Source organism: Vipera berus (assembly GCF_964194415.1).
Source record: "Vipera berus genome assembly, chromosome: Z".
Lineage (NCBI taxonomy): Eukaryota > Metazoa > Chordata > Lepidosauria > Squamata > Viperidae > Vipera > Vipera berus.
Window position 1 is genome coordinate 23,799,663 of NC_138205.1, and position 20,541 is coordinate 23,820,203.

The following is a 20,541-nucleotide window of genomic DNA, read 5'->3' on the forward strand; positions in this document are numbered from 1 at the left end:
CAGCAAGACTCTTAATAGGCCAATATTGGAAGAAGGAGGAACTGCCGACTGTAGAAGAATGGACTTTAAAGGTTTCTGACCTGGCAGAGATGGCAAAGATATCGGCTTATTTGAAAGATCACTCGCAAGAACGTTATGTTATGGAGTGGAGAAAATGGATTGAGTATATCCAGAACAAATATGGGACTAAGAAGTTTCATGTAGCATTTGAATAAGTCTTCCTTTTTTTCTCCTCTTTTTTTCTCTTTTCCTTTTTTTTATATATCTTATATTAATAGTGTTTGTAATTACCCTATATGAGCTAGAGAGAGATGGATTTCAGAGTTTATGGTTGTTAGCATATGAATGTCTACGATTGGTTTTTTTTTTGTTTTTTATACCTTGTACTTAGCTCTGGGAAGTCGGGGGGGGAGGGGGGGAGGGGTAGGGAGGGAGGGATAGGGGAGGGCTAGGGGGGATTGTTAAAGATAAAATGTATGATAAAACTTTTCAATAAAAAAAATAAGTACAGAAATTAAGATAAAATTAAAATTAAAGTCATCTGTGCAATAAATTAAAATTAAAAATTAAAAATAAATTAAAAATTGTAAACATAATTAAAATGCCTGACAGTCCAGGTCAGCCAGATGGAAAAGGAGTGTTTTGAGGCTGCAGCGAAAGGACTGGAGATCTTGGGCCATCCAAAGCTCAGGGGGGAGCTGATTCCATAGGACTGGCGCTCCCACAGAGAAGGCCCTTCCCCTGGGGTTCGCCAGCCGACATTGTCTAGCCGACGGTACCCTGAGGAGGCCTTCTCTGTGTGAGCGTACTGGGCGATGGGAATTCGTTCCCGGTAGCAGATGGTCCTGCAAGTATCCCGGGCCTAAGCCATGTAGGGCTTTAAAGGTAAGTACCAGCACCTTAAATCTCACCCGGAGGGCAACCGGTAACCAATGCAGCTCATGGAGCAGAGGTGTTATATGGGAGTATCGGGGAGCTCCCACCACTACCCGTGCAGCCGCATTCTGCACCAGCTGAAGCCTCCGGGTGGTTTTCAAGGGCAGCCCCATGTAGAGAGCATTGCAGTAGTCTATACGGGAGGTAACGAGTGCGTGGGTGACTGTACGTAGGGCATCTCAGTCCAGAAAGGGGCACAATTGGTATATTAGGCGAATCTGGGCAAATGCCCCCCTAGCTACAACTCCTATATGATCTTCAAAACTGAGTCATGAATCTAGATTGCATGCTCTATCAACGGGAGGTAACATCCCTCCTCCTATAATCAAAGATGGAACCTCTTGGACTAAATGAGATGACGGTATGTAAAGCCACTCAGTCTTGGCTGGGTTGAGCCGAAGCCTGTTCTTTCCCATCCAAATCTGTACCGCTTCCAGGCAACGGGACATCACATCGAGGGCATCACTGGGTTGGTTCGGGGTGGAGATGAAAAGCTGGGTATCATCAGCATATTGATGATACTTCACCCCGAAGCCACGGATGATCTCTCCCAGCGGCTTCATATAGATGTTGAACAGGAGGGGCGAGAGCACCGACCCCTGAGGCACTCCACAACTAAGGGGCCTAGGGCTTGACCTCTGCCCCCCTGATAACACCGTCTGCGAACGGCCCGAGCGGTAGGAGGAGAACCACCGCAGAACGGTGCCTCCCACTCCCAACCCCTCAAGACGACGCAGTAAGATACCATGGTCGATGGTATCAAAAGCCGCTGAGAGATCTAATAGGACCAGGACAGAGGAATAACCTCTATCTCAGGCCCGCCAGAGATCATTCACCAGCGCGACCAATGCCGTCTCCGTGCTATACCCGGGTCTGAAACCCGATTGGTACGGATCCAGATACTCAGCTTCCTCCAGGACCAAAGGGAGCTGCCGTGCCACCACGCTCTCAATGACCTTCGCAAGAAAGCGAAGGTTGGAGACAGGACGGAAGTTGTTTAAAATAGCTGGATCCAATGCAGGTTTCTTAAGGAGGGGCCTTACCACCGCCTCTTTCAAGGCGGCAGGGAAGTACCCTTCACTCAGTGAGGCATTGATAACTGCTAGGAGCCAGCCTCGTGTAACCTCCCGAGATGCATAGACCAGCCAGGAGGGACACGGGTCCAACAAACATGTGGCGGCACTTAGTTTCCCCATGATCTTGTCCACTTCATCCGGAGTCACAGGATCAAACTCTTCCCAAATGTTCTCGGCCAAATTCATCGTTTTCCTCTCGTCAGATACTGCCCAGTCAGAGTCCAGACCAGCCCGAATCTGAGCAATTTTGTCCACCAGATATTTACTAAATTCCTCAGCCCGTCCTCGTAGGGGGTCCTCTCCCATCCCTTGATTTAAAAGGGAGCGGACCACTCTAAATAGGGCGGCCTATTTAACATAACAATGACAAGGCTCTATATCTGCTACCCCAAAATATGTTCCTATATTTGTGCCTCATATAGAACATGTATTATAAATCAAAATAAACAGTGGGTTTTCACATTAGTTCTTGTTAGCACTAAAGAACTGAATCCATGTAATTTCTGATGCCCCCCTATATCTCAAAGATATTAAGCCACTGCAGCTGAAATATTAAAGACATATAATAATGTGGCAGCATAAAAGATGCTAAATCCTGGAACTATATATCAGTGACATGCAGCAAAGCTAAAGCCCGTGAAGAGGAAGAGACCTGACCTTGGCCTGCATGCGTTCTTTGCCAGTGATGAATTCGGCACTGCCTCCAGCCGCTCGAGCAATGCCTTTGACCAGGGATGTGGAAGCCCCTTCCCCAATGCCAAAGGAAAAGCACCTGTTTGGTGAGGAAGGAAGAGGGCAGAAGCTGATGGAAACTAAGTGACAAGAACATCAAGAAAATAATTTCAGCCTCTCTTCTTACCCGTTCTGTGTGCCTCTGACATATAGCCATGCTGGCTACATAACCATGGAAATTGTCTTCGGACAATGCTGGCTCCCTCAGCCAAGATACGGAGATGAGCATGTGCACTAGAATCGGACATGAGTGACAGGGAAACCTTTACCTTTTCTTACCTGTGGCAACGACTGTTACGTCGAACTTCAGCAATGACCTCATCTGTATTGGACACTTCTCCATCAGTGAACACAAAGATCTGTGGAGATAGAGAGCAACTTGAAGTGAAAACTGTAAAGGGCAGAGAGAAGAAGATTGGAAGCAGGCAAGAAGAAATGTAATTTGAACTTCCTATGGCTAGTCAAAGAGACAACAGGACTAGAATGAAGCCAAAGCTTTGCTTAACAATCTCTAAAGGTAAAGGTAAAGGTTACCCCGCACATGCGTGCTAGTCGTTTCCGACTCTAGGGGCCGGTGTTCATCTCTGTTTCAAAGCCAAAGAGCCAGCGCTTGCCTGAGGACGTCTCCGTGCTCATGTGGCCGGCATGACTAGATGCCAAAGGCACACAGAACGCTGTTACCTTCCCACCGTAGTGGTCCCTATTTTTCTACTTGCATTTTTACGTGCTTTCAAACTGCTAGGTTGGCAGAAGCTGGGATGAGTAACAGGCGCTCACGCGGCACTCGGGATTCGACCCGCCAAACTGCCGACCTTCTGATCGACAAGCTCAGCATCCTAACCCACTGAGCCACCGCATCCCTTGTTAACAATCTCTACATCCCCCAAAATGGCTTGGTTCAAGACATGATGACCTGCTGTCTCTGTGTATAGTTACTGTTTTTGTTCTACCAATGTTGGTGTTCTGTTCCAGCCTACGATCAGCCCTGTTTGAATGTCAGGGACACCCTGTTTTTATAGTCAACAGGCTGGAAAAACCCAACCAAATTTATTTACAAAGAAATCAAAAGTTCAAACAAGAGTTAAACCAAAAGTTCAAACAAGAGTTAAACAGGAATAACAGACCAGGACTCTAGCAGAAGATCTTCAAACGGTTGCCTTCAGCAACCAGCACCTCCCACACCTTCCCCTTTTATCAGCAGTCCCAAGGCGTGGCTTCTCATTGCCTTCTCCTTCTCTTACCAAGTTGCCTCATGGCCTTTCTCAACCTTGCCTCAGAGCTTTCAGGCATCGGGTAGCAGTCTGCATCTTTATGGGGTCCTCATACATCAGACGCATATGATTACAAAACCCCACAATGTTGTCCAACAATGGATTAGGTTGGGCCAGCAGGGGTGTGCCCCAACGAGCTGCATCACCACAGAGAAGGCTTAACACAAACCCCACCTTATCCCAGTCAGTGGGGAAATCAGCTGCTCTCACGCTGATAAATAGCTGGCATTGTCCCAGGACAGCAGGAAAGATATCTGGATTGCCATTAAATTTATCCGGCATCGCAACTTGGCATTTTCTCCTGGCTGGTGGTGATGGTGGTAGTGCAGCATGTATCTGTGCTTGTAATTGAGCCACCTGAGCTGCCAACAAAGCAAGTTGCTGGGTGAGCTGGGCATTCTCAGCATGTAGCTGCTCCATAATAGTAAGGGGTGGGAGGCTGAAGGCAAACTGTTCTGTTACAGCCTACGACTGGCCCTGTTTGAATGTCAGGGACAACCCATTTTTATAGTCAACAGTCTGGAAAAACCAAACCAGATTTATTTACAAAGAAATCAAAAGTTCAAACAAGAGTTAAACCAAAAGTTCAAACAAGAGTTAAACAGGAATAACAGACCAGAACTCTAGCAGATCTTCAAACAGTTGCCTTCATCTCCTCTCACCGAGTTGCCTCATTGTCTTTCTCTATTCTACTCTGCTGGATTGCCTCCTGCTCCTAGCATCCCTGAATAGATCCAGCTGTGAATCATCTACGTCCAATACCTCGTGCTCACATGGCTGAGTCTGATGAGGAACATGACGGGAGGGGCCAGGCTGAGAGTCCTGCAGTGTATCAGAGCCTCCCTCTGACACCAAAGGCTCTCTAAACCCCTCCTCCTCCTCCTCTTCAGAATCATCAGACTCAGCTGCCGGTATCACAGGCTGATGCTGAATCACAACAGTTGGTGAGATCTGAGTAACTGTATGTTGGCTTGCAAAGTAGTCTCTAGATTAGAAATTTGACTTGATCACAATAGCACAAGCAAATTTGGTTTTCATCTTGGTTTTCTTGATGGCATATTGACAAAAATATGCCCAAACTGATCAATAGTATTTATCATTAATAAAGAATGCTGCATATAGTATTGGTATAACTGAGACTGATAACCTAATTCAGTAGTCCCTAACTTTTGCGGCTTGGTAGCCTGGCTGGAGGGGGGGAAATGGGGAACTGAGCCATGTGAGTGGTGGGCTATTGTGCGTGTGCACAAACAGCTCTACTCATGCAAGAGAGAAGTCTTTGGGGTGTGGTTTCACGCTCCTTCATGCTTTCATAAGCCAAAAGCTTTTGCAAAGGGACAGAAAGCCTGAAGTAGTGTGAGATCACTCCCCTGAAGCCTTTCATCTGTTTACAAAAGTTTTTGGCGCAGAGAAGAAAAGACTTTGTGGGCATAGTCTCATGCTCCTTCAGACTCACCGATGCTCCAAAAGAGAATCCGGTGTCCTGCTCAGGCAGCCTCAGTCAGTCAGCGAAGCTGAGCAGGGCACACTCATCCCAATCAACCTCTGCTCTCACAGCTCCATTTTTGGAGCATCAGGAGCAGGTAGCTTGGCAGCCTGGCTGGGGTGGAAAGGGGAACTGGGCCACGTGAGTAGTGGGCACACATGTGCATAGCTCCATTCATGCAAGAGAGGAGCCTTTGGGGTGCTGCTCGTGTGAATGGAGATGCATGTGTGCACCAGCCCACTTCTCACATGGCATGGTTCCGAATAAGCCATAGCCTGGTAGTGGACTAGGGCCTGCAGATTGGGGACCCCTGACCTAGTTTGTATCTTCCCTATCTTATTAAAAGTGGCATGTGAAGACCTTAATGATCTAATGCCATGATGGGCTGTGCAGGTTTATGGACCCACCAAGTAATGATCACTACGTTTGGAAGAATATAAGAGTAGTAAATATAGAGAATGCAGATTAATAAGTGGAAGAAAAACAGAAATGTATCTGAAATTAAAAACAAGAGAAGGATGTAATAGATCTAAGTGAAGGAGTTTTGGTCTTCTAGAATAGAATAGCTATACTGTATATACAGAAATGAAAATGAATATTTAACGATGAATGAAAGGTCTCAATTGTACGTTAGAAAATATGAATTAGCCTCATCTAAATCTATTTGGCTGCAAACATGAAAGGTTGCAGACCATGACTATGCTTGTAACACTTACAGCATATAATAAAAGTAAAACTTCCTTCTAAGAGTCCTTATTTGGTAGTTATGGACATTATGCTTTTCTATAAATCTTTTTGTGCTCGTGCATAAATCTTGATTCTATGTAAAAAGAAAGATCTTATTAGAATTGAATACCTGTCGAGGATGTTCTTCAAGGCATGGCTGGCTGTAAATGGCGTTCAAGGGTTTTACAATCTGTGTGCCTCCCAAGTCACAACGCAGCTCCTTCACACGTTGGACAGATGTATCCATGGTCTCCTGGGTATACTTAACACTCTGCCTGTGGAAGGCGCCAGAGGGTGAAAGCTGTTACTAAGCTCAACCAAGTTCTCCCAAACAATCTTTTATATATTCCTCATATCCACAAGAAGCTACTCTTCATCATCTCACTTTTCATAGCCTTAAAGTACAACCACACAGACCAAAGCCATTCTTTGTAATTTATCATCCTTAATATGCTAAGAAGCATAGAGAACCCAAGGGCTCTATATGGCTATCAAGAAGGCCAAAGACGACAAGGGAACACCTCCTTAGGACCCAATAGGAGATCTCAAGGTCATGAACTTTCACCCAATTATAATTTTCATTATAATTCATGATAAATGAGGAAATTACTAGAAACACTGGGAGAAATTAAAGTATGCTTACTTAATGTTTCTTGATGTCAGTAAAATTTAGTTTTTGTGTTTGCATTATTTCTCTTTGGAGTGCAGACTCTCAAAAGTGAAGTGGGGCCCTACAATCCGAAAATTCCACATGCCTCTGGTCTATGATAAAGCTTTCATATGATTTTCAAGTTAAGAAAAGGGATTTCAAGGAAGTGGCACATGCAAGACATTGTGTAATTTTTTTTCCCTTCTACTCCTAATTTAAGGACTTTGGAGTTTCTCCTATTTAACCCTGTATTTCTTTTAAAACCAAATTATCCATTTAATTCTTTCAAAATATTCTTTACGTTAACAAGTAGAAGCTGAAGAAACCAAGAAATAAAAAGATGGACAAAAGGCATCTTTTAATACTCACGGGTAAAATGAGTCATAAGTAGAGCCAAAGCCATAGATGTTGAAATAACATCCCAGAGGGAGACTCTTTAACAAGAAAATCAAGGTCTCCTGAAATGGAATGGGGGAGCGAGAGAAACATCTGGAGTCACTTTAGATATCCCAGCACATCCTTTCAGACTCAAAATGACAGTTTCCATATTTATCACCTCCACTTTTCTGTAGTCCTCCCTTTGCAGTCAATTGTTGTGTTTGGATGTAGGTTATAGGGATTTGGGCTCCAATTATCATCACAGCTCTCACTTTGTGACCTTCCCTAGACACTAAATCCAGTGTACTTTACAGAGTTGTTTTAAGTCAGAGGGGTCTGACAGGTCAAAGGGAAAGGACCATGTACAGTAGCATAAGCACCTTGAAAGATCTGAGGAAATTCTACACAGGCAATAGATGTAGCCTATAAATATTGTAGACCATTAGTTCTCAACCTTTTCTTCACCACAGCCCCCCTTTAAATAGCTTTTGTGGTCATAAACCATGGCCAAAGGGACCCCCCCCCAGACTTAACTCAAGATTTAAACCATGACATTTCTTCAAGCCTTCACGGACCCACTGTGATGACATAGCAGCCCCCCAGGGGTCCGTGGACAGCAGGTTGGGAACAGCTGTCATAGTCCACTTTTCATTCTCCATCTTCAACAATCCAACTGATTCATCCACTTATCTACCTTTAAAGTACCTTAGCACTCTCGATGCGTGATAGTGAGCCAAAACTGGTACCCATGATGGTATCCATGCTGCCAGAGCGATCCAGTAGGAAGATAAACTCTCCAGGAACATGCTGACCTGCTTTAGCAGCTAGAATCTTGGGGTACAGGCTTAGCAGGAGGGCTGGGTCCCCCATCAGTGAACCTATATATTGCAGGAAGAAAAGCAGTCAGTAGGCATTTCACTCAAGACAGGACTCCTCCAATTCTTAGGACTTCCACTTCGGCCACATGATAGCTTATGCCAAAGATGAAGAACCCGTGTTCCTCCATATGTTGCCGAGTTGCATCTCTTAGCATCCTTTAGTTATAGGCAGGCTAAGAGGGATTGCTGAGTACTATAGTGAAGAGGCATAAATTCCCTCCTTTGTCTTCAGCTTTGCTCACCTGGGGCAGCTCCAGATTTCCCAGCCTCCAAAATGGCACTGGTCTTGTGAACATCTTTATAATATATCAGCAGTTCCACATCACGGTCAAATTGGTGCCCTTTAGCCAAGGAGACCTTTGGGAAGATAAGCAAAACCAAAGTGCTTGCAGGTTGCAGTTCTAACCCTGCTGTGGAGCCCAGGCTATGAATTCTCAAAGTAAGTGCTATGCTAAGTTGCTAAGATGCTACAAATGCTGCCTTGCCTTAAGTCTTCCATTAACAGAGGATCCCTTTTAATTCTGATAGGAGCACTGATAGGAGCAGATCACCCAGATCCCTAGCCATTTGGCCCACTCTAAGAGGACTTTCAGAGGACCAGTTCATCCTTGCAAGCTCATTTACTCTTTGCGAGAAAGACCATTTATAAAACCCGGTGTTCTCCCATTTGCATAAACCTTGCTTTCTGGGAATGATGGGAATGGTAGCACAACATATCCGAAGACTACCTGATTGGGGAACAGGCACCTGGGAATCTTCTGGCCATGTATAGTCAGCCCTTGGAGCCATAAATAACTTCATCAAGGCAAGTGAGTTAGGGATTTACTCATTATTTCTAAATAAATAATATGTATTATTTATGTACAAATAATTATTTGGGAAACCATGTACGAGTAGCCCTTGACTTATGACCACAATTAGGTCATAATCTCAGTCATTGAGCAAGACCCCCATATGAGTGCTTTGCTCATTGGCTACAATCCCAGCAGAGACACACTTGTGTGCAGCATGCGCTGGTCCTGCCCATGGCACTCTTCACTCCTTTCCTTATCAAGCTGCTTCTCGGCTCAGGAGCTGAATGTCTTTCCTGCCAAACTCCAAGCAGGATTTTCAGCCCCTGAAGAAAGAGACGTTTGTGCAAGGCTTGCGCTGGGCCTCTCCCATCCATCAGGCACCCACACTTCTTGCCTTACCACGCAGCTTCTCTGCTTAGATTTTGATGCCCACTCGTCTCTGGGGGCTGGCTGAAAGAACTGTTTGCCAAAGGAGTTCAGATCCCCTTGATACACGAAAGGGAAATCCTTTGATTGGGTGCAAGAATATAGTTTTTTCAGCCAGCACTTATAAACCAGAGGGCAGATGCAACAGCTTGCAACTACTGACTTTCTGGGAAAGGTAGTAGAGAAGATTGCAAATGACACTTACTGTACATGATTAGAAGGTGCTTGGCAACTGGTTGTAACTGTGAATAGGTTGTCATGCACTTAGACAGTGATCACATGACTGCTGGGGTTTTGCAATGGCCAGATATGCTTTATGGCTGTAAAGCATCTTTTCTAGGCTTGTTGTTGTTGTTAGTTTTCTAGGCTACCGTAACTATAAACCATCATTAAATGAAGTTATTAAGTTGAGGATTATCTGTAACTCTACTTTTCAGCAGACCATTTTTTTCCAGCAGTTCTAAAAGGAACTGCATCTGGCAGCTCCTAAGCATTTAGAGCCCTCTATTGGGGCAGCAGCACCATTGCTTTTCAGCATCAGTCTTAATCCCACATCCCATTTCCGTTTTTTTCTTCTAAAAGTCAGTTCAAATGGTGTGAACAATCCTGTATTTCATTTGGCTGTTAGGTTCATACAGGTTACAGGTAGTCCTCGACTTACCATAGTTCGCTTAGTGACGGTTGGAAGTTACAACGGCACTGAAAAAAGTGACATGGCCATTTTTCACACTTATGATCGTTGCAGCATCCCAAGGATCACGTGATTTACATTTGGATGCTTGACAATTCACGTTTATGATGGGTAGCAGTGTCCTGGGGTCATATGATCACCTTTTGCAACCTTCTGACAAGCAAAGTCAATGGGGAAACCAGAGTCACTTAACAACTGTGTTACTAATTGAACAACTGCAGTGATTCACTCAACAAATGTGGCAAGAAAAGTCATAAAAAGGGACAAAACTCAGCAAACTTCTCATTTAGCAACATAAATTTGGGGCTTAATTGTGGTCGTACGTTGAGGGCCACCTGTACTGATGAGGTGTATGAAGTGTGCAGGTGCTGGAAAAATACTTTTTTACCCAAAGTTTCTCCCCATCCAAATCTTTAGGTCCTAAGCAGCCTTACCTGGGCAGCAGTGCAATCCTCCGACATATTTTGTATAAGACTGCATTTTGAATCCACCCGAATGATGCCATAGGGGGACTCCACCTTGGCGTTGAGGCTGAGGGTGTAGGGCAGAGCTTCTCTAGACACTCTTGGTATCTGCTGGGTAACGGTGCCCCCTTCTGAGCCTGATAAGAGATAAGGGATTCCTGGGGATCGCTGCCTGAATCTGGGGGCAGCAGGACACCACCTGAAACAAGAAAGTGGCACTGGGGTGCTGGGATTATTGAGCTGGACCAAGACAGGTTCAGAGCCCTGTATGGCCACAATTCTCACTCTGATTTTGGATCCCAGTAGATGCTTTACTTGGACTTCAAAGCTAAGCAGGGAGGGATATGCTTACTACTTGGCTACCATGGAAGAAACCAATGGGAAATCACTCCTGCCAAGAAAAGGAAGTGTCCATGAAGTCACAAGGAATCCTGCTCAAATTGGAGAATTTGTCCTAGTCAAACCCAGCCTTCTTCATGAAGATGGTGTGAGAAGAGGAAGGGAAGAAAAGCACTTTATATCAGTATTTCTTTTTAACTTGGAAAGGAAAATAATGGGATGCGATAACGGAAGGTCTCTGAATTCTTTGCACCTTCTTATACTCATTTGGCGGGCACCATCTTGCAAAAGTCTGGTCTAGCAACTACACACCATTTTGAGCTCTATCCATGAATAAAAATAAAGAAAATGGTAAAGTTAAATGGAAAGGATCAATGGCAGCATGCCTCCTTCTCAAGCTTCTTACTTCAAGAGTTTATTGTTCTAACGGCAAACTATAGCTGTGTTTGCACAATGTGACTGAAACACTGCTTAACTGCACATCCCCAAAGATTGTACAGAATACGTCGACTCCTATGCAAGTATCGTACATTATGCCTTCATGTCTTGTATGAATAGAGCCACAACTATTGGTTTTTAGGATGAAACTGAGTTAACTGTCCCAGTGCGTGACACCATTGAGCAAGGAAGGCAGGGAAGGTGCCTATTGGAGTCCTTGCTTTGGGGGCCTCCATGCTGAATTTAGGAATATAGTTATTTTATTTATTTTATTTATTTTATTTTAATTCTATTTATATCCCGCCCTTCTCCGAAGACTCAGGGCGGCTTACAAGCTTAGCAGTAGCCTTCATTCTATGTATATGCCTGCTTATTAGGGCTTTCATACACCCCCCAAGCGGCATTATTACAAAGTCAGCTTAATTGCCCCCAACAATCTGGGTCCTCATTTTACCTACCTCGGAAGGATGGAAGGCTGAGTCAACCTTGAGCCTGGTGGGATGCGAACCTGCACTAATTGCAGGCAGCTGGTGTTACTTAAGGAGGCATTAGCCCATTGCTCCACCAAGGCTGGTTACCTTCAGGAACATAGCGGGGGTTCAGGACAGCTGGCAGGACAAAACGGACGGCCTCATCTGGTTCCACAGCTAGAGCTTGAACGTAGCGCAGTTTCAGTGTGGCCTTCGCACCAGGAGGAAGATTGCCCAGGTTGCATGTGAAGATGTCACTGGTATTTTCTTCTCTCTCGAGCAGAAAAGCCTGGCGGCCTTCGCTTAAGGCATCGTCGTATTCTTGCTTTGCCTGTGTTGAAGAGGGAGAAAGAGGACAAGATCAGTCACAAATAAAGAGCCTCTGGGACTTTGGGTTTTAAAAAAATCCCAGCCAGCAGTGGCAATTCACTTTCATAATGTTCTCAAGAAGACTGCACGCACTTACTCATCAGCAACCTTTCCAGATAGTATTCCTTTCAAATGAAAAACACTTTCACATGTTTGGGCAGTTACACTGTTCCTACCACCACTTAACTTTTCACTATGGTAGAGGAACAAATGTCATCAAGAAAATACATCAAACCCGAAGGAAATGTATTTAAGTCTGTTTAGCATAGCAGACTGTGATGTGTAGATTTCTTGACACAATCTGGGTGCAGTGATATAGCCTCTTATGCCTTCCCAAAACTATACCCCTGTATTCTGAAATGTTTAGTCTTCTGCACCTGCTTCTTCTCTCGGATCTCGGCCTCAATCCGTGTCCCACCGATCAGACCCTCAAAGGCATAAACTGCAGCTTCATCATCCAGAGGGAAGACAAAGGTGACCTCCACTGGATTCTCTTCCTCATTCTGGTACTGGAGTTCAGATACTACATCAGCCACGAAACCTCGTATAATGACATCCACAGAAATGCTTTTCAAAGGCACTGGCGTGTGGAAATAACAAAAAGAGGATAATTAACTCAGTATCTGGCCTGGCCCAGAGCAGAAAGCCCTGTGCTGAAAGTTAACTATCGAAAATGCTGACAAAATGTCTTTTGTAGGTGTTATGCTCCTACCCCAAAATCTGTAATCCCCAGATGATTATTAATGTATATGGCCACCCATCTCACACATCTTACTCTGGGCAGCATACGTAATCAAAAAAATGAACAATCAGAAAATTCAATAATCAAAACCAATTAAAACCTGCAAAAACTACAATAACAAGGCAGGGGGAACACCTTCTAAACTTATATACAGTGCAGCCATTTAAGAGGTTCTACACTTGCATGGGATTCACAAGCATGATGCATATCCAGGTTTTGAGGGTCTTTTGGAAGGCCTGTAGGATGGGACTAGAATCATCTTAGGGGGAATGCTGTTCCAAAGGGTGGGTGCCACAATAGAAAGGCTCTTTTCCTGGACCCTGCTGAGGAGTGTGTGACCTGGACTTTGCAATTTGTTAACTAACATAAGTTACTTTGTATTCTTTTCCTCTCCTTTAAAATGGTGTTAATGCTCATTACAGGCTGGAATGTAGGAAAAGGTTTTGTCCTATTTATTTATTTATTTATTTGGTTTATATACCGCCCTATTCCCAAAGGACTCAGGGCGGTTTACAAGGCAAAATTTAAAAACAATCCAATATAAAATTAAAATAAATTAAAATAAATTAAATTAAGTCTAGCCACAAAAATTAAATCACAATTTAAAAACATTAAACCCCTCAGTCCAGGCCAGATAGCTCAAAGAGCCAGGTTTTTAGGTCCCGGCGAAATGAACGAAGGTCGGGGGCAGTCCGGAGTTCCGTTGGCAGTTGATTCCATAGGGCAGGCGCGTCCACAGAGAACACCCTCCCCCTGTGGATCGCCCGTCGGCAATCCTTGACCGGCGGTACCCTGAGGAGGCCCTCCCTGTGGGAGCGCACAGGACGATAGGAAATTGACGCTGGCAGCAGGTGCTCCCTTAGATAATCCGGGCCCATGCCATTTAGGGCTTTATAGGTCATCACTATGACTGTATGCATTGATTGATAGCTTCTAACATTCCTAAACTGAAAAGACAAACTATGGAAGGGAGATTATCTCCTGATAAGAAAAAGTTTGTTAGTGTTAATTGGTGTCTGGTTTGTCTCTTTCTGAACTTCAAACAACCTTTTCTTTGTTAACAATTTTACACCCCTTCTGACATCAGATCTCATTTAAATGGATATACATGTAACATGTCTGACTACCGGTATTTGTAGATAATTTACTGTGCAAAGGTTACTTTTATCTTGTCCAATCGACTCTACTCTTGCATTTTCTTTGTTGTGTTAACTATAAAATGGAATGTAAGATAAGGAGGAATTCCTTTTTTCTGAACATTCTGATAAATTATAATCAACTGAGGACCCAGATTGTTGGGGGCAATTAAGCTGACTTTGTAATAATGCCGCTTGGGGTGTGTGTGAAAGCCCTAATAAGCAGGCATATGCATAGAATGAAGGCTATTGCTAAGCTTGTAAGCCGCCCTGAGTCTTCGGAGAAGGGCGGGATATAAATGGAATTAAAAATAAATAAATGATCTTTAAATCTCCTTTAAATTTCTGGGAGTCTACCTCTGTGAAGATCTGACCTGGAAAGTTAATATAACCCAGGTGGCTAGAAAGGCCCAACAGAGGCTTCACTTTCTTAGGGTCTTGCGGAAGAACAGGGTAGAACAACGGCTAATGACCCTCTTTTACCGGTCTACTATAGAGAGCGTCCTCTCGTATGGTATTGTGGTTTGGTATGCTGGTCTGACAGCCGCGGACAGGAAAGTATTACAGAGGGTAGTGAGCATAGCACAAGACATTGTGGGCTGTCCCCTGACACCACTGGATGACATCGCCAGGGCTCGCTGCCTTGGAAGAGTGAGGAAAATTCTCAGGGATGACTCACACCCTGGACGATATCTCTTTACTCTCGTACCATCCGGTAGGAGATATAGGAGTATAGCCAGCTGTACCAACAGGCTGAAAAATAGCTTTTATCCGTGGGCTGTTAGGCTTTTAAATGGGATATAATCTCTGTGAACTTATGCAGAATTGACTTGGGAGGCCGGTGTGTGGTGTAGTTGGTTCACATGGTGTGGTAGGATGGAGGGTTTGTTGTCACTGTGTGTTGGAGGGAGAGAGCAGGGGGGGGGAGGCTCAGCTAATCTCAATGTACACATGTTGTACTTTGACAATAAAGGTTTATTATTATTATTATTATTATTATTATTATTATTATTATTATTATTATTATTATTATTATTATTATTATTCCTGTCTCAGTTTATCTTATTAAAAATATGCATACCAAGGCATACCAAGTATTTGTTCTTCACTGCTAAACAAAGTTCCTTGGCTGACTGGACGCACAGCATGCTATTTCTGCTAAATGTAATTGGGGAGAGCCGGTCCCTCAAATAACCTGTCCCATGCCATATAAGGTTTGAAAAGTTATAATTAGCATCTTGAATTGGATCAGGAAGCAAACTGGCAACCAATGCAGCTCACAGAGTAGAGGTGTAATCTGTGTAGTTCTTGGAGCACACAAAGCTGTCTACCCTGTTGCATTTTGCAGCAGCTGATGCTTTTAGACACTTTTCAAGGACAGAGTATACAAATGATCTGCAAAGCTATAGAATTAAAATCTTAAGTTTAAAGACACCATACCTTATTTTTAAGTCATATGCAACTTGTCATTTTACTCAACATTAACTAGCAATCAGATACTCAGTTTACCTGGCACCTTAAAGGATGTGAGAAGGCCACATTGATGCATAATTGATGCTCTATGAAGGAGAAGCAAGGCACACCAACTGTGGAAGACAAAAAATATTATAGTTTTTTATTTTAAGAGAATAGTATATTCCCACAGAGGTGAAGATGCTTCTTGCATGAGAAGCGAAATGTCTTCAAAGAAAAACATGGAAAAGTATTTTTGTGAAAATGCATCTTTGGGACAATTATGACCTGGATGACTGAGAATCTCCATAGATATATTCCCACATCATATATAAGTCATTTCAACTAAAAAAATGATTTTCTGACATAGCACAGGGACTGTTTCAGCTAAGCAAAGTCTTTATGGCTCATCTGGCCAATTTCTGGTGTTGATTCTTTCATTTTTAGCCATTGTTATCTTGCATCTCTGTGAATTAGAGGTTCAATGGGCCTCAACACAAACCAGGAATAACCATGTTTCTCTGTTTGCACAGTTCATTATGTCAGATCTACATTCAGGAAGCCAGAAGAGAAAATTGAATAGTCAAATCATAAGACAACAACCTTCGAGCGTTTAGTTTATGTCTATAAATCATGGGTTATTTACTGACCCTGTATGCATCATGATAAGCCAAAATTAAAAAAAAAACATATTGTAGTTTAATTCAGTTTGTGAATTCATCCAAAGATATCCTGTGGCTAAACCCTGCCAAAACTTTGCTTTCCTCAGCAGAATCCATTACTGCAGTGAAATCTTTTTTCTGTTCTGTTAATGCCACTGAGATTGAACATCATCCAAATGATAAAAAACATAAATAAACAACACCTTAGCTATTTCTGTGCAATGATAAGCTAACAGTTACAGCATCCCACTAGCATAAAAAGAATTTGAGAGAAAATATTTTCATCTCTTCTTTCAAAATAGGTGCAAATCGATACAACCACTATCCCTTCTATACGGCATGATTTTTCTGGATAATCCGATAAAAGAGGTAACAGCAGTTAGCGACTAGAAGTCAATGCTTACTGGAAAGTATGCGTACATACCTTACACTAGGAGGAGCCAGAATGTTGGAAACTATATATGTGATTAGGAAAACAGGAGGTTATTGACCAAGTACAGAGAAATATAAATACAAGGTTAGGTGGATTAAGGGCATAGAAGTACAGTAGCTTGCTTCCTTGGGAGACTTCAATGTAAACGGACGGAGTCGGAGAAAAAAGAGGGGGGCTTTTTTTTTTGATTCGCAAAAGATCCAGAACTGGAGATTGCGGAAGTAACGTATCGGGAAGGCACGCTTACACTATTTTGTTTTTCCTGTAAAAACAGATAGTCGTGGGAAAGATGCAAGAAAGCGCTCCGATACCCAAGACAATTGTGCCTACCTTAAAGTATCCGGACACCGTCGCTCTTTCCTCTTTCATTAAAATTCAGCATTAAGCGTAACTCCGCTGTTTTTGAGGAAATCCCCGATTATCCCCGATTATCCCCGCCCCTTATTCGGAAAGCACCAATCAGCGCGAGCCTGGGTTCCGTACCTGCGCCTGTTGGAGTCACCGCAAGTTACCCGTTAGGCCGCTCCCTGTTTTCCTCCGCTTTGGAAACATTAAATGCAACGACGGGCCTTTTTCTCTTTCCTTTTACCCGGGGCTGCTAAATGGCCATTGCAATCCCTGCGGGGAGATACCGTAGCTTGGCTTTTCAGTGTTTTCCTCAGTCCCTCCCCTTAGACCCAACATGGACTCCGCGTCATCCTTGGAAAAGCCCCGTAACTCCATTCCCCGTAACTCCCATTTCCACAATCCATTACGGAAGGTGCCAATAAAGGAGAATATTTGTAGCTCAGGGTTTGACATGAGGGGTCCTCCGTGCTCTCTGAGCTTGGTGGTTTTGTTGCAGACGTTTCATTATCCAAACTAAGTAACCTCATCAGAGCTAGTCACTGATGATGTTACCTAGTTTGAATAATGAAACGTCTGCAAGAAAACTAGGGAAAAAGCAGGTAATGAAACGTTTGCAAGAAAATAAAGGCAAGGTACTTCTGCTAGTCACTGATGATTTTACCTAGTTTGGGTAATGAAACGTCTGCAAGAAAATAAGTTCAGAGAGCACCAAGGACCCACCAGTACAGAAGGTGGGTGACAGGAGTCCCACAATTTCTATAGTTGACCACCATCATCCGGGACTCTTTAATTCTCCTAACCCCCCCCCCCCTCCTGCCCCCAGCCTATGATTTTGCTGTCAGGATTTGATGGAAGCTGCAGCCGAAAGAAATGAAAGATGCACCAATGGCGAAATGGTGAACTCATCCCAGTTCAGGTGCCCACAACCTGCCCATGCTGCAGCCCAGCTCAGTTCAAGGAGGGATTTTTGCCATCTTTCATGGACAAATTTTTACTCCCTAACTCACTTTGTGCTGAGAAATGAGCACAATTTGTGTGATTTTTCTTCTTTCAGAACTGCTTCTTAACCCCACTGACGGTCCAGAGTACTGTTACTTTTGCTGGTGAAGTTTAGGCAAAAGTCTGTTTCCCTCAGCCAAATGGCCCTGGGAATTTGAAGAAATATGCAACAGAACTGGGTTTGAGCATTTGTACCAAAGGAAGGAAAATAGTTAACATCATTTGCTCATTTTCGGTTTGACCAAGTATGTGAGTTCAGTTAGGGTATCGAGTTCCCACAATATCAGAGAACATCAAATAAAGTATATGAAGGTTAATGTATTATGGAAACCCAGCATGTTGTGCATCATTCTGTAAGGTCCCAGTTCCTTACTCGAACTTGAGATATCATATCAATCTAATCAGATAACCCAAGCGGAGACTTCTTGATCAAGCAGCACTTTATTTGATCAAATTAAGCAGCTGGGTGGCCAACAATCTGGAATGCTGGCAGAGTTATGTCCAGAAGTGCCACACATTAGAAAATTGGCATGTATAAACTTTGTTAGGCAATGAAAATCAGACAACAGAACCATTACATCATAAGAAAGACATCAATCATTCCTGTACGCTCCCTTATTCCCTCCTTCAGTATATCACATCCATGTACATGTTTCCCAAGTTTGCATAAAATTTCTCTGGTGGAGAAGCTGATTACAAAAAGCAAGAAAGCAACAATTAGACTAAATAATTTCCCTTTGTTCCAGAACCCTTCATTCCCCCCCTTTAATTTTTGTAACAGAACGGTTTCTGTTGCTTGGTGACCAATGACGTATATTCCTTTGTTATTGTGGTCATAATCAGAACCTTGGCTGGCTTACGGGGTTTATCACTACTTACAGAGGATGCTATGACCTTCATCCCCGAGAAGGTAGAAATAACTGTTCTTTGGATAACAGGAATCAAAGATGGCAAAACCAAAAGACCTCTAAATGCTAACATAACCAGAAAATTTTCCCTTTGGCAATCGCCAAAGATCTCTCCAAACCAGCTTGTGTCCATGGCAGCTGTCCAGGTTTCTGAAGAAGCTGGGTGTATTTCCTCCACACACAGAGGAAGCAACATGTAAAAAGGAAAATCATACCCGTTTAATTTTGTAGTGTTATTTTAACTAATTAATTTTCTTTATCTTTCTGTATGTGTACTACTTGCCTTAGGGTAATGGAGGTTCCTGCGCAAGTATAGTATAGAGAAGCAAAACAGCTTTATGTTATTCTAAATGCCCTTGATTTGTAATTATTTCTAATACAGCTTGCAGTCTAATAATTCTATTGAGCATATAAACAAGAGTCCTATTTGTTGTATACATAGTTGAGGTAATTTGACAGTTCAGCCACCGACAACAGCAGGTGGCACCGGCGGGCGCTCGGATTGGTTGACCAGTGTTCGGCGGGATATTCCAACACAGGGATTGGTCAAGAGTGCACCGGCTAGAGTATTTAAGGGGCTCTAAGAGGGCTCCAGTTGTTATGTTCAGGACTGAATAAAAGCTGAGATACTGAGTCTCCGACTGTCATCTGTTCCCTCACAGTCCAGACCACACTATTTAACAGTGGCGACGAAGGTGGGATAGATACTGCTGCAAGCAGAGCTGAAGCACTAGCTGAGTCACGCTGAGCTGAAGCACTAGCCGAGCCATGGGAAAGGTGGAAAGAGAAAACTGTTCCAGGAAAAATCCTTCCCGCTAAAGCAGTATCCTGGACTGGGACAGCATGACTCAACTTGGGCATATCTGCGAGTTCGATATCCGCTACCTTGGTCACTGGGAGTCGCATTTGGGGCAAATTGAAGGCTAAAGTAAAGTAAAGGTAAAGGTTCCCCCGCACATGCGTGCTAGTCGTTTCCGACTCTAGGGGCCGGTGCTCATCTCCGTTTCAAAGCCGAAGAGCCAGCGCTTGTCCGAGGACGTCTCCGTGGTCATGTGGCCGGCATGACTAGACGCCAAAGGCGCACGGAACGCTGTTACCTTCCCACCGTAGTGGTCCCTATTTTTCTACTTGCATTTTTACGTGCTTTCGAACTGCTAGGTTGGCAGAAGCTGGGACGAGTAACAGGCACTCACTCTGTTACGCAGCACTTGGGATTTGACCTGCCAAACTGCCGACCTTCTGGAAGACCGTATGAAGACGGCAGCTTTGCTGTGCCTCAGCGGTCTGGCCGTTTACGATGTAGCCATCGGGTTATGTAACCCAGACCCAGTCACAACCTTATCATGCGTTGACCTCACTGACAAACTGAGTCAACATTTCATGCCGAAGAGGTCTGAAATTTTCTGGCGGCTACAGTTCATCCAGTGGAACCAGCTCCCCGGTGAATCATCGACAGACTTTGTAGCAGCGGTATGGTAAGCTGCTCGCATGTGTAAGTTTCCCGACCTGGAAGACCAGATTCGAGATTGAATCGCCTTCGGATTGAGTGATGAGCGGCTCCAGCAAAAGATAGTCGCTAAGCCAACCCTGAGCCTGTCAGAGGTCATTAATGAAATAATGGCCCAGGAGGCTATCAACCACAAGAATACACTCCAACCCGGCAACAACTCAAGTGGATCCGTTCACCAGGAGAGCGGAACCCGAAAATGAAGCAGAGATCGACGCCATACTACAAAGA

At 43.8% G+C, this 20,541-nt stretch overlaps 1 protein-coding gene across 1 annotated transcript in view; it reads right to left on the reverse strand.

Annotated features, from left to right (window-relative positions):
• The window catches only part of LOC308677789 (von Willebrand factor A domain-containing protein 5A-like), a 34,106-nt gene extending 17,121 nt beyond the window's left edge, over positions 1-16,985 (reverse strand). Inside the window, exons 1-11 of the mRNA XM_081344485.1 lie at positions 16,879-16,985; positions 15,511-15,587; positions 12,501-12,703; positions 11,863-12,085; positions 10,478-10,644; positions 8,375-8,489; positions 7,960-8,132; positions 7,246-7,334; positions 6,358-6,502; positions 3,024-3,103; positions 2,670-2,784 (exon numbers count right to left, since the gene is read on the reverse strand). Of these exons, the coding sequence (XP_081200611.1) occupies positions 2,670-2,784; positions 3,024-3,103; positions 6,358-6,502; positions 7,246-7,334; positions 7,960-8,132; positions 8,375-8,489; positions 10,478-10,644; positions 11,863-12,085; positions 12,501-12,703; positions 15,511-15,550 (1,350 nt within the window). The 5' untranslated portion in view covers positions 15,551-15,587; positions 16,879-16,985. The remainder of the gene's footprint in view (positions 1-2,669; positions 2,785-3,023; positions 3,104-6,357; positions 6,503-7,245; positions 7,335-7,959; positions 8,133-8,374; positions 8,490-10,477; positions 10,645-11,862; positions 12,086-12,500; positions 12,704-15,510; positions 15,588-16,878) is intronic.
• Between the last annotated feature and the right edge of the window lie 3,556 nt (positions 16,986-20,541).